Source organism: Cynara cardunculus (genome assembly GCF_001531365.2).
Source record: "Cynara cardunculus var. scolymus isolate 2C chromosome LG 8, CcrdV1, whole genome shotgun sequence".
Classification (NCBI taxonomy): Eukaryota; Viridiplantae; Streptophyta; class Magnoliopsida; order Asterales; family Asteraceae; genus Cynara; species Cynara cardunculus.
In genome coordinates, this window is record NC_037535.1 from 458,090 (window position 1) to 471,137 (window position 13,048).

Sequence of the window (13,048 nt, forward strand, 5' to 3'; positions counted from 1 at the left end):
GCACAATCTACTTGTAATCTTGAGTTTTAAGTAATATGCATTAATAAACAGTACTTTACGTATAAAAAGTAGTTTTTAAGAGTTTTTGTCAAATGTTTTATAATATAGTATAGATTATTTTTTTAAATTTAAGTTAAGTTTAATAATGAAATAGTTTATTTTTGGTTTAATAATATAACATTTTATAAAGATAATAATTAAGTATTTTGTTAGAACTCAATGATTATTCTAATTATATTTTTGGTTTTTTAATATATAAAATGAGATGTTTATCCTGTATTTGATTGTGTTTACCTGCAGTTAGTTACACGAATTCAGTTATGGGATGAAATCAGATAGGGATGAAATTGTTTAGGGATGAACGAGTTTAAGAGTTTTTAAGAGTTTTAGCCAAATGCTTTATAATATACTATAGATATACATATACATATACATAGAGGAGGTTTACTTTGCAAACCACGTTATTTGTACAAACCGTATAAACCTCATTCAAACAATCATAGTTTTTCATTTTGTTCATTTTTTTTAGTTATGAGAGGTGGATTAATCATTTTTAGTGTGAAGGGTGTTAATCATGGATATTATCATCTTCATTATTTTAATTTTAGAGAAATACATTAAACATTTTCATTAAGGATTATATGAAACAATTTCATAACCATATATTAAACAATTTCATAACCATATATGAAACAACTTCATCAAAAAAAGTATTATATGAAACAATTTTATAAAAAATTTCATAAGATTAAACAATGAAATCGACAGATGAGGGTGATTTGCAGTTTGTACAAATTGAGTGGTTTGCATTTGATTATATATATATATATATATATATATATATATATAGGAGCGTTCAAATGAAAACCGTCTCCATTTGTGTAAACCGTGTAAACCAATCTCATCCATTCATTTTCTTGATCAATGGTCAAGATTAGTTTACTTTATCTTAGAAAATTTTAATTAGAAAATTTAAAAAAAGATATATATTAAAATTTTATTTTATATCAGCAATAAGGGCAAAATGGTAAACAAAAATACATTACATTCAAGACAACAATATCTTTCATATCATATTATAAATGAAACTATTTAATTTTGTAAAACAATATATTATTTTTACGTTTAAATAATAACATTCATCAATAAAAAAAAAACACATCATATTCAATTCTATATAATGAATCGTTTCAAAATTTGAATTACATTATATGAACGAAATTGGTTTCAAAATTTCATCAAAAAACTAATCAACGTAATACTGATCATATTTCGTAATTTTCATTATACTGGTAGATGGATCCGTTACATTTAGATAACGAAATTTTTCATTGTTTACTGAGTTCATAAAATTTTATAATACAACATGAAATAGTTTCATTGTCTTAACTGTTTAATGCGTTCATAGAATTTTATGATAAAACATGAAATTTTACTCATGGTTTGATGCGTCATTTGTTATTTCATGATATTGATGATGAACTTTATTCACTTTTCGCTAATGTTACAACCTTTTTATTCCTTATCCTGAAATTGTTTCAATGTCGTTCACACAACCATGTAAATATGCACCCTATTCATTATGAAATGATTTCAAGACGCACCAGTTTCATAATGAATCCGTTTCAGCATGTAATTATTTCATGACGAACCGCATACATTATTCACCCGTTTTATTTTGCATTTCAACGTCATTGAAACGAGATTCACCATCAAACCAGTTCAATACTCATTGTTCAATTACGCCATCAACCAGTTTCACTTTCATGAAACATGTTTCATGTAAATTAATTTCTTTATTTCGCTCATGATTTGATGAATTCATTCCTTTAAGCCTTGCAATCATAAAAATTCTGGAGCATATTACAATCTTCAAGATTATGGAGCAGTTTCTTCATGTACCCGTTTCATCATGCATTATTTCATGACGAACCAAATACATTATGCACCCGTTTCACTACTCATGTTCAATAACACCATGAACCAGTTTCACCTTCATGAAACCTATTTCATGTACATTAATTTTCTTATTTCACCCCTGATTTGATGAATTCATTCCTTTAAGCCTTACAATCTTCAAGATTCTAGAGCAGATTACAATCTTCAAGATTCTGGAGCAGATTCATCATTTACCCGTTTCATCATGCAATTATTTCATGACGAACCAAATACATTATGCACCCGTTTCATTTTCCACTTCACCTACTAACTGGATCAACTACACCATAAATGCAACGGGTTCACCATGAAAATGTTTTACTACTTATTTTTTATTTGCGACATGAACCAGTTTCACCTTCATGAAACCTATTTCATTTGTAATAATTTTTTTGTCCAACTATGATTTGATGAATTCATTACATTATGGCTTACAATCTTCAAGATTGACCAGAAGATTCAATTGCATCACAATATATTTAGTTCAAATTTTAAATATTAAAACATAATTAAATATTTAAATGTTACCATTTATAAAATTTCATTAATTACGTTTCCTTAATTAAGATTTATTAATAATTTCCATATTTAATAGAAAATATTGTAAATGACCGAAATACCCTTATTGATTAAATTTAATTAGAAAAAAATAGAATTTTTCTATTGGTCGAAATTAGTTTACACGGTTTCTTAGAAATGCACGGTTTTCATTTGAACGTGCCCATATATATATATATATATATGTTGGTTATTATACAACCCTTGACATTTGTACAACCACTACAACCTAATCTCAACCGTCCATTTCATGTGATTAATATGTGATTTAGTAGAAGCTTTTATTGTTTCTTAATATAAAATATCGATATAATTAATGAACCATATTCATTTTCCATAAATATTCAAATCATAGTAAATAAACTTTCATCATTTCCATAAATATCTCAATATATTGGGTTACATTGGTTGTACAAATGCGATGAATTGTATTTGAAACAAACTTTATATATTTATACATATATTTTAATTTTCTTTGTACTTTGTATATAATATACATACTTGTACATATAAATTAATTTTTCAAAAAAATGTATAAAGACCAAAATAGCCATTGAGTAGGGCTTGAAGTTGAAGTCAGGGACTAGTATTGACAGCAAATTCAAACGCTAATGACTGTTGGTAAAGTTTCAACAACCACATGGACGGTTTATGTAATTTACTCAGAACGACATTTACAGCCGCCTCCTGCCGTCCCAGCCTTTGCCCACTCTCGTCTACTGTCCGTTCACTCCCACTCCGCTCAGGTATCTTTTACTATTTCATCAGGTAGCTTTGATCCGTAACTAGTTCTAGCACATTATAGGTGTCTTGAACGTTTCAGTAGAGCGCAGAAACCATCTTCACATTACAGGTTTTCTTAAATTGAAACTACAAAACAACGCCTTGCTGATGCACTTTCATCCTCTTCTCTTTTTTCTTACAGCATCTGCAGTTACCAAAGAATGACGTTCTCGACTCCAATTTCATCATCATATTTTCCTAGAGTGTATTCCCATTTAGAGACCAAGTCTAAGATATGCTTATCAAATGCATCCTCTCTTCTTCAGCACACTTTGACTTACAAGTAAGCATTTCGCTTGTGACTTATTATTTGAACATGCTGGAATCTCAAGGAGAAACATTATGCTTAAGTGCAAATAAATAACCACCTGGGTAGCTGTTTCTCATTTAGAATTATACATACAACTGTTTGAAAATGACTCGTCATCCCTTAAAGTACTGCATATAGTAAGGTAGTGACAGAGTGGCAGGTGAAAGATGAAGCTACTGTCTCAGACACCAGCATTCTCTTTTAATCATAACCATTTTTTTATTAGCTCCCACGGACAATTGTTTTATCTTGTATTGACAGCTTAAAAAGTCCAGTGGTCAATTGGCTGAAATGGTACTCATAACAAAACTTGTGGTTGAAGAATAATAGATCAATGGGTGCAACAAATTAGGAAATATTAGCTTTAATTGATTCCATAGAACATTCTGCTTATCCAAAGATGCAGATTGTCAAAGATAATGTGGATGCCATTAGTATGTTACAATATGCCTATATGAAATACCTATCGCTTCAAGCCTTCACTATCCACGCCTTCGCTCCTCTATACTAAAACAAGGTGATAACTGATCCAGGTTTGCAAGGGTAAAAAATTGTCAATGAGAAAATATCTGATGTTATTATTTATTGCCGTTTCCACTAATTTGTCATTGAAGTTAAACACCCAATACTATGAAGCTATAACACCCACCGTTACTGAGCAAGCTTCCTTCTTATTAATGTCTATCAATCTATATACACTTTATTTTCACTTCCTTTTAAACTCCTCTTTAGTTGTTAAAGTTCTAAAAGTTATGCATGTAACTTACATCCCAGAGTATGTTTTCCTTCTCGTCTGGAAAGAAGAGAGTCAGACAACTTCAAAGTTTCTGCTTTAGTTATAACAAGTCTAATTTAATCCTTTTTTCATTCATCATATATATAATTGTTGTACCTTATGGTTTGAATCTCCTTTTTCTCCCCTATCTTTCTGTCAGATAATTCAATACATGAAGCCCCTGTGAATTCTTCAATTGCCAAAGGTGGCACTTGGTCAATCCATAAATTTGGTGGCACCTGTGTAGGAACTGCCCAAAGGATCCAAAATATCGCCGACATTGTTATGGAAGACAGTTCCGAAAGAAAGATGGTGGTTGTCTCTGCAATGGCTAAAGTTACAAATATGATGTATGATCTTATTGATAGAGCACAATCAAGAGATGATTCATATGAATTGGCACTTGATGCAGTATTTGAAAAGCATAAGTTGACTGCAATTGATCTACTTGATGGGGATGAACTTGCGAGTTTCTTGTCTACTCTGAGTCTTGACATCAATAACCTTAAAGCAATGCTGCGCACAATATATATAGGTTTTTACCTCCTTTCTTGCGCTTTTTCTACCATCTATATTTTAAATATTTTTCAGTGTGTAAAAAAAATACGAGAGCCATCAGAAGTGAATGACTTGTGTGTGTTCTCTTATTTTTTCTTCTGTTGGTTTACAATGTCAAGGGAAATAACCAAACTTTGTAAGAGCACTTACCTGCATAAGATGTATGTTTTCTTCAGGTTATATATTTGTTTCCTCCAATAACAAATCTTACAATGTCTAGGGTGATGATTGAAACTTAGCCTTGACCGCGTTAGAATCTTGACTTGATAGTCTTCTCTTAAATCTTAATAATAGTTTGATGCAGATTTTTTTGGTAGTGATAATGGATGACAAGTTCCAATCTTTTTCCTTGTAGATAATGCACACTTCTTTATAGCTGTTTGACTATTAGGTTGGATCTTAGTTTTGTGCTTAGCAGTATAGTTCCCGTGTAGCATAAGTATTGAATAATGTCTTTTTATGTTCTTCAGCCAGACATGCTACAGAATCTTTTTCAGATTTTGTTGTTGGATACGGAGAGTTATGGTCTACTCAGATATTGTCATCTGTCCTCAGAAAGGTGCTGTTGTTGTAATTACTTTTAATGTTGAATATACTTTGAATGTGGGAGCTTGTCAATTTGTCTGAATTACCAGGTTCCTTGTAGTTTCTTAAATTTCTTTTTCTGCCAGGGCGGAATAGATTGTAACTGGGTGGACACAAGAGACATCCTCATTGTCACACCTGCTGGTTCTAATCAAGTTGATCCCGATTATGCGGAGTCAGAGAAAAGACTCAAGAACTGGCTCCTTCAAAATCCTTCTAAGGCAATTGTTGCTACTGGTTTTATAGCTAGCACCCCTCAAAATATACCTACAACTTTAAAGAAAGATGGAAGCGACTTCTCTGCTGCTATCATGGGCGCTCTATTCAGGGCGCAGCAAGTGACAATTTGGACAGATGTTGACGGTGTGTATAGTGCAGATCCTAGAAAAGGTTAGTTTCAACATTATAGGAGATATCACATAAATTGTTCATGTTGCTTCACGGGTATGACTGCTCAAAGTTGTATACCATAGATGTCTTGCACACTTTATTTACTTCAGCACCATTCACTATTTTCCAGTATATAGAGGACCCGATCGAGGGCCAATCCTTCCATTCCTTTCATAATATTTAAAGCTGTTGAGATGTTCATAATTTTTTTTCCAAGGGTGATTCTAATGGCATCACTAGTTATTCTGAAGAAGAAAATCTTTTGCAGTTAGTGAGGCTGTCATACTGAATACCTTATCTTATCAAGAGGCATGGGAAATGGTAAACTTGTTCATCTCTTTCTGCTTACCCTGAAGCCTTTTCAATTATGTTTGTAACCAATCTTAGGCATGTGATGCAGTCATATTTTGGTGCAAATGTTTTACATCCTCGAACCATCATTCCAGTCATGCGGTATGACATTCCCATTGTCATAAGAAATGTTTTCAACCTCTTTGCACCTGGAACAAAGATTTGCAGGCTACCTGTCAGTGAAAAAGAAGAGAAACAGAAATTGGAAACTTATGTAAAAGGCTTTGCAACCATAGACAACGTGGCCCTTGTAAATGTTGAGGGGTGAGCTTGTGTTGCGTTTCTTGCATCTTTAGACCACTTTATCATCTTTGCCCATTTTCTTTACATTTTTGTTTAACTTGCTCATATCTAATGCTTTCTCAGAACTGGAATGGCTGGTGTTCCGGGTACAGCAAGTGCCATTTTTGGTGTTGTAAAAGATGTTGGAGCTAATGTCATCATGATTTTTCAGGTATCTCCGTCCACTGTCCTACAATGTATATATACAGAATTGATTTATGATGTTACTGTGGTTATATTTCAGGCTAGCAGTGAACATTCTGTGTGCTTTGATGTACCTGATAAGGAAGTGAAAGCAGTTGCGAAGGCGTTAGAAACTAGATTTGGTCAAGCTTTGGGTGCTGGACGTCTTTCTCAGGTGTTAAGCTTTGACTTGAATGAAATATTGCTCTTTGTTTTCATGTGTTGAAATGTTCATAGTGACCTTCTACAAAAAGTTATATATAATCTGTCAAGTACAATTGCATCATTTGATCACTCATTTTTTACTTGGGATGTTATACTTTTCCGACTGGGTCAAGGGGCAGCTAAATTCTACAATTTGATAATTCTAGAACTTGAGGAACATATAACAAATAATTTGGTATATTGATGTAGTTCAATTGCTTGGATATCTTTTCTTTAAGAAGATAATGTATAGGCAAGAGCAACCTGTGGAAGACAAATCGAGTTTAGAAAATGATGATAATAATTAATTTGGGAATTACGGCATATGTTGAAGTTATGTAACGCAAGATTTTAAAGTCGTTGGTTTAGCTCTCGACTTTGTATTTAGCCAAGCTTCTGGTTAGTGCATTTTTTTTGTAAGTTGTGTGTTTGAGATCTCGGGGTAATGCAACTTCCTTAGTATGAGTTCTAGGTGAGTTAGATCCTATACTACTGCTGTGTAAAGAACTTTAGGTCCATAGAGGTGCAATGTTGGTGCATATATGCAAGACTTTCACTTGGAACTCCTGCTTTGCAAAATGAAGTAAGTGTATTGGTGCATGCTCTTTTTTGTTTTGTGCGATTTACATGTGTAGAGTTGTAAGCTGGATGTGTATTGACCATATTATGGCATATATTCTTGAATTTAGAGATTAAGGGCTTCTATTGCTCTCTTAAAGATCTTAGCACTGCTTTTCTACTTATATCGTTGGAAGCATGCATGGACTAATCCATACTTGCATAACTTATCCATTTATTTTGTGTCCTTCCAGGTTGCAGTGATTCCAAACTATAGCATTCTTGCAGCAGTTGGCCAGAAAATGGCGAGTACTCCAGGTGTTAGTGCAACACTATTTAGTGATCTTGCAATGGTTAGTTCTGTACACCTTTGTTTGTCATATGTATAATATGGTCTGCCTGCATGTCTTCTATTTTATCTTCCTACATTTGCTCTCCTTGACAATAGTATGTCTTTAAGATATTTTTTTATTGAGTGGTCTATAACAATTTGATCCCAATCAACCAACTTTATCGAGAAAGATTACTTTAATCTTATTGTGATATTTGTGATAACACTGTGAGACTCCTACTGTGACATTTGTGACAACAATGGTGTGATAATTGAAAGCAAATGTATTTCCCAAGATGATCTTTATTCACAAACATTCAAATATAAATACAAAGGAGAAGCTACAAATCAAGAACTGATCTCCACTCATTCGGGGGGATCATTTATCAAATAACAACCTAAAATAGATAAGACTAACTCTAAAAATGACACAACTAATACACCCCATCAGTCTGAGCAGTAGAAGGACGAATGCACAAATTGGACCGAAAACGGTGGAAAAGATGACGCGGTAGCCCTTTTGTGAAAATGTCGGCGTACTGAAAATCGGCTGGAACATGTAAAACCCTGACTACACCTTTTCTCTGACAAAATGAATATCAAGTTCCACATGCTTTGTACGCTGATGTTGTACGGGATTTTCAAATAAGTATACAGTCGATATATTATCACAGTAAACAACTGTAGCCTTGCGAGTGGGAACATAAAGTTCAAGAAGTAAGTTGCGTTGCCAACTCGTTTCGGCAACTGCATTTGTAACCCCACGGTATTCTGCCTCAGCGCTTGATCGAGATATGGTTGATGACGTTTTGATGACCAGGAAACCAAATTATCTCCTAAGAAAACACAGTACCCGAAAGTGGAGCGGCAAGAGTCGGGGCACCCCCCGGTCGACGTCAAAATATGCAATAAGTTTGGTCGATTTGGAGGGTGAGATACGGAGTCCATAAGTAATTGTTCCTTTAAGATAATGAAGAACTCGTTTGAGGAACTGAAAGTGTGGATCACATGGGTCATGCATGAATAAGCAAATATGTTGTACCGCATATGAAAGATCCGGACGGTTGATTGTAAGATACTGTAAAGCTCCTGCCAATTGGCGATGATGTGTCTCATCACGTAGTAGTTTACCACTTGTTGCACTCATTTTGGGGGAAGAGTCAACAGGAGTGGAACTGGGTTTGCAATCTGCCATATGAGCCTAGGATAGAATGGTAGTGGCATAATTTTCTTGTGAAAGGAACAGGCCGCTGTCTTTATGTTTAACTTGGATCCTGAGGAAAAGATTAAGGGTACCTAAATCTGACATAGCAAACTCACGAGATAAAAGAGCAATGATATTAGTGAGAAGCTGGTCATTAGAGGCCATGAGTACGATGTCATCAACATACAACAGTAAATAGGCCATGTCATGTCCCTTTTTTAGATAAATAGGGAAGTGTCACTAACGATACTCCGAAAACCACACTTAGTAATGTAGGTAGCAAATCTGTCATACCACGCCCTAGGGTCCTGTTTAAGCCCATAAAAAGACTTGTGTAACCTGCATACATAATTAGGATGAGTGGTATCGGTAAACCCCGGAGGTTGAAACATATATACTGTTTTATTTGAGTCCCCGTGAAGAAATGCATTTTTAACGTCGAGTTGGTGAATTGACCAAAACCGGGAGACAGCTAGACTTAGCATCTTCTGATTGTGGTCGGTTTGACTACGGGACTAAACATTTCATCACAGTCTATTCCGACCCGTTGATATTTCCCGTTAACAACTAACCGGGCCTTGTATCGCTGTAAGGTGCCATATGCGTTAAACTTGTGACGAAACAACCATATGCACCGAATAATGTTTGCATCAGGGGGCCGAGGTACCAAGTCCCACATTTGATTGTCCATTAGAGCTCGATATTCTTCGGTCATGGCGTCTAGACAATGTGGATCGGAAAGGGCTTTGATGTGGGAAGTTGATATGGGAGATATTGTAGTCTGGGCAGTAGTATGTAGGTTAACAGGAGTTTGAGATCTGGATGCTCGGGAGCGGGTTATCATGGGGTGGATTGATGCGAGTGGTGGTGGCGGCGGGGGAGGTGGTGGAGGCTGTGGCGTTGGGTTTGTAACAGGTAAGGAGTGCTGCGGGGATTTGTGGTGACTGGTGGCTGTGCATTCCGGCGATGGTAATTGGTAGGTAAGGATAAGAGGGGGCTGTTGAAGAGTGGTAGATGGGGAAGTGTTTTGGGCAGAAGAGTTTTGGGTAGTTGGCAGGGGAGTAGGTTGTAAAGTGGCTGGTGGGTCAAATATGGTAAGAGATGGGCCAGACTCAAGGAATGAGTAGTCTAAGGGTGCAGTGGGATGATCTTCAGAAAAGGAAAAGATGTCTCGTCGAAAGTGACGTGACGAGAGAGGAGGACCTTGCCGGAAGAAAGGTCAAGGAACCGATACACGTGAAAATTGGCGGGGTACCCGAGGAAGATACAACGAGTGGACCGGTGTTCCAACTTGTTTTTCTGTGTTGCGGTTGTGTTAGGATAACACGCATACCCGCAAACCCGTAGGTAGTCATAGGAAGGTCGTCGATGATAAAGAGCAGTCATAGGGGTGGTGAATTTTAAGAGTTTGGTGGGGAGAATGTTGTGGAGATAACGCGCTGTATGTAATGCTTCAACCCAGAAATGGGGTGGGAGAGACGGGTGTGTGAGAAGATTGAGTATGATCTCGTTAAGTCTACGAATCATACGCTCAGATTTCCCATTTTGTTGGGAAGTGTGAGGGTAAGAGAAGCGGAAGAGTAGACCGTTTGTTTCAGCAAAAGATTTGAAATTTTGGTTATCGAATTCACCCCCTAAGTCGCATTGAAAAGTTTTAATTGTGAGATTGAATTGAGTTTGGATGTATTTATGAAACTGAGAGAATTTGGAAAATGTTTCAGACTTGAATTTTATTGGAAAACCCCAAGTATATTGTATGAAATCGTCTATTAAAGCCATGTAATATTCGTAACCTGTTTTGCTGGGGACAGGAGATGTCCATAAGTCACAATGAACAATATTAAACGGTAAAACAGTAGTAGAATTAGAATCAGAAAACGGTAATCGTTTGTGTTTTGAAAGCTGACAAGAATTGCAAACCAAAAATCTACTACATTTAGGACATGGAATAATATTATTCAAACTAAGAAAATTCAAAACAGGAAGACCGGGATGTCCCAATCGATCATGCCAAACGTCTTGAGCACTAGAGGTGAAAAAAGTGGAGTTGGTGACCGGATAGGTGAGAGGATATAGACGACTCGAGCTATTGTGGCGGGACAGCATCTGACCACTCTGGTAATCCTTCACTAGAAAACCCATTGGGATCAAATTCAATGGAAACATCATTATCAACAGAGTTGCTGGGCCAGGAGGTCGTTGCTGGAGGGTTAAAGGCAGGAGATTAGCCTGGTTCGTTGCTGGGCCAGGAGGTCTTGGGACTAACTTGCGATGTGCAGGTGGGCCAGGCTGGCATAGGAGATCCAACCCAAAGAGAGGCCCATCCAGAGTTGGTAGGATACGGACATGGCGGTGGGATCCAATAGGCCCAATTGGGCAGTCGATTAGGTTGAGAGTTCCATGGCGACTGAGTCAACTGACGCTCGCCTGAACCATGCCTAGGGCTTGTTGAGGAGGAACCGCTCGAGGAGTTATTGGGCCGCCTATGTCCGGGTCTGTTATTGGGGCGTCTTTTGTTGACATAGTTTGAAGGATCATGTGGTGGTTCTGAGGAAACAACAACCATAACAGTCTGTGTAGACATGGTTTCCCGGGCATTTTGTCGGTGATGTTCCAACTTGAGCATACTACATGCAGCCTCCCACGTGGGAAGACTTTGACTGATATACGAGGCCACAGTGTCGTATTCTGCCGAAAGTCCTCTAACAAGTTGAAGAACGAGCCTCTGATCATTAACCGAACAATCCACGTCATTGAGTTGATTGCCCAGTTCCTTGAGTTTTTGGTAGTAAGCTTCAAGAGACGGCATGGATTTTTATGTGAGGTTATTGAATTCATGCTCTAGGGCCGCCGCCCTAGAGCCCTTGTTGTTGAGGAAAATGGCTTTGATTCGTGACCAGGCTTCGTGGGCAGTTGACTCGGTTACCAAGACACGAACCAGTAAATCATCGGACAACGTCCCGTAAATCCATTGCAATACAATCGCATCAATTTCAGTCCATGCTTCATACTCTGCATCAGTTTTGGCCGGAGGCGGTGTCCCTTCAATGTGTGACATGACTTTGTATTCCTTGGCATGTAGTTGAAATAACTTGACCCACGAAGAGTATGAGACTTTTGTACCGTCAAGCACCCGGACCTTGTGTTGAATGTTGGTCACGGTGTAAACGGGGTGAAGGGTCTTGGTGACATTTTCAGGCTTGTCAGCCATGGATAGCAACTGGATGGTGATGGCAGAGAAGAAATCAAACCGTGGTTTGATCTTCAGTGATTTGAGAAGAACGAGAGCTAGGGTATCGAGCCTAGCTCTGATACCATGAAAGCAAATGATTTCCCAAGATGATCTTTATTCACAAACATTCGAATATAAATATATAGGAGAAGCTACAAATCAGGAACTGATCTCCACTCATTTAGGGGGGATCATTTACCAAATAACAACCCAAAATAGATAAGACTAATTCTAAAAATAATACAGCTAACTTACAGCTAATAATAATAAGAGTGTGATAGACAATCATCGAGCCCTAAACGAAGTATGTTAACTGTGATATCAATATGATACACATACAATCATCGACTCACTGTGATAATCTTGTGATACACATAATTTTATCTTACTGGGATACATAACCGGTATGTCTTATCACGATGCATATATTTAAAAATGACTAGATCACATCTTTGGAATAAAATCCAGTTGGAAATGGAAATCCAATTAGAGTCAAGTCATTGAATAAAGTCTACTTTTTAGACTTTTATTCACATTTTACGTACTCATTACGGCTTACATAATTCGGGGATTGTGGGGAGCATACCAATGGAATGAACGAATACGAACAGTTAACATAATACGGACTCTGGCAGCTTAGGGAAGAATGATGGCTCGCTAATAAGGCCCTGTGCGTCTTCCTTCGGTCGGCTTATTATGATATTTTGTTACTGTTGGGAATATTTTCAAAATAAAATAAAATCTTTTGGGTTAGGTTTTAGGAAAAGAGAAAAGATCATTTTGGTGGGTTTCTCCTTGTCCCACAT

The 13,048-nt window shown here is 36.6% G+C and overlaps 1 protein-coding gene across 1 annotated transcript in view; it reads left to right on the forward strand.

The window, feature by feature from the left end:
* The window catches only part of LOC112516756 (bifunctional aspartokinase/homoserine dehydrogenase, chloroplastic-like), a 40,516-nt gene that overhangs the window by 9,461 nt on the left and 18,007 nt on the right, over positions 1–13,048 (forward strand). Inside the window, exons 4-11 of the mRNA XM_025123971.1 lie at positions 4,502–4,899; positions 5,393–5,481; positions 5,594–5,897; positions 6,166–6,218; positions 6,298–6,512; positions 6,615–6,702; positions 6,775–6,888; positions 7,730–7,828. Coding sequence (XP_024979739.1) covers positions 4,502–4,899; positions 5,393–5,481; positions 5,594–5,897; positions 6,166–6,218; positions 6,298–6,512; positions 6,615–6,702; positions 6,775–6,888; positions 7,730–7,828 — 1,360 coding nt within the window. The remainder of the gene's footprint in view (positions 1–4,501; positions 4,900–5,392; positions 5,482–5,593; positions 5,898–6,165; positions 6,219–6,297; positions 6,513–6,614; positions 6,703–6,774; positions 6,889–7,729; positions 7,829–13,048) is intronic.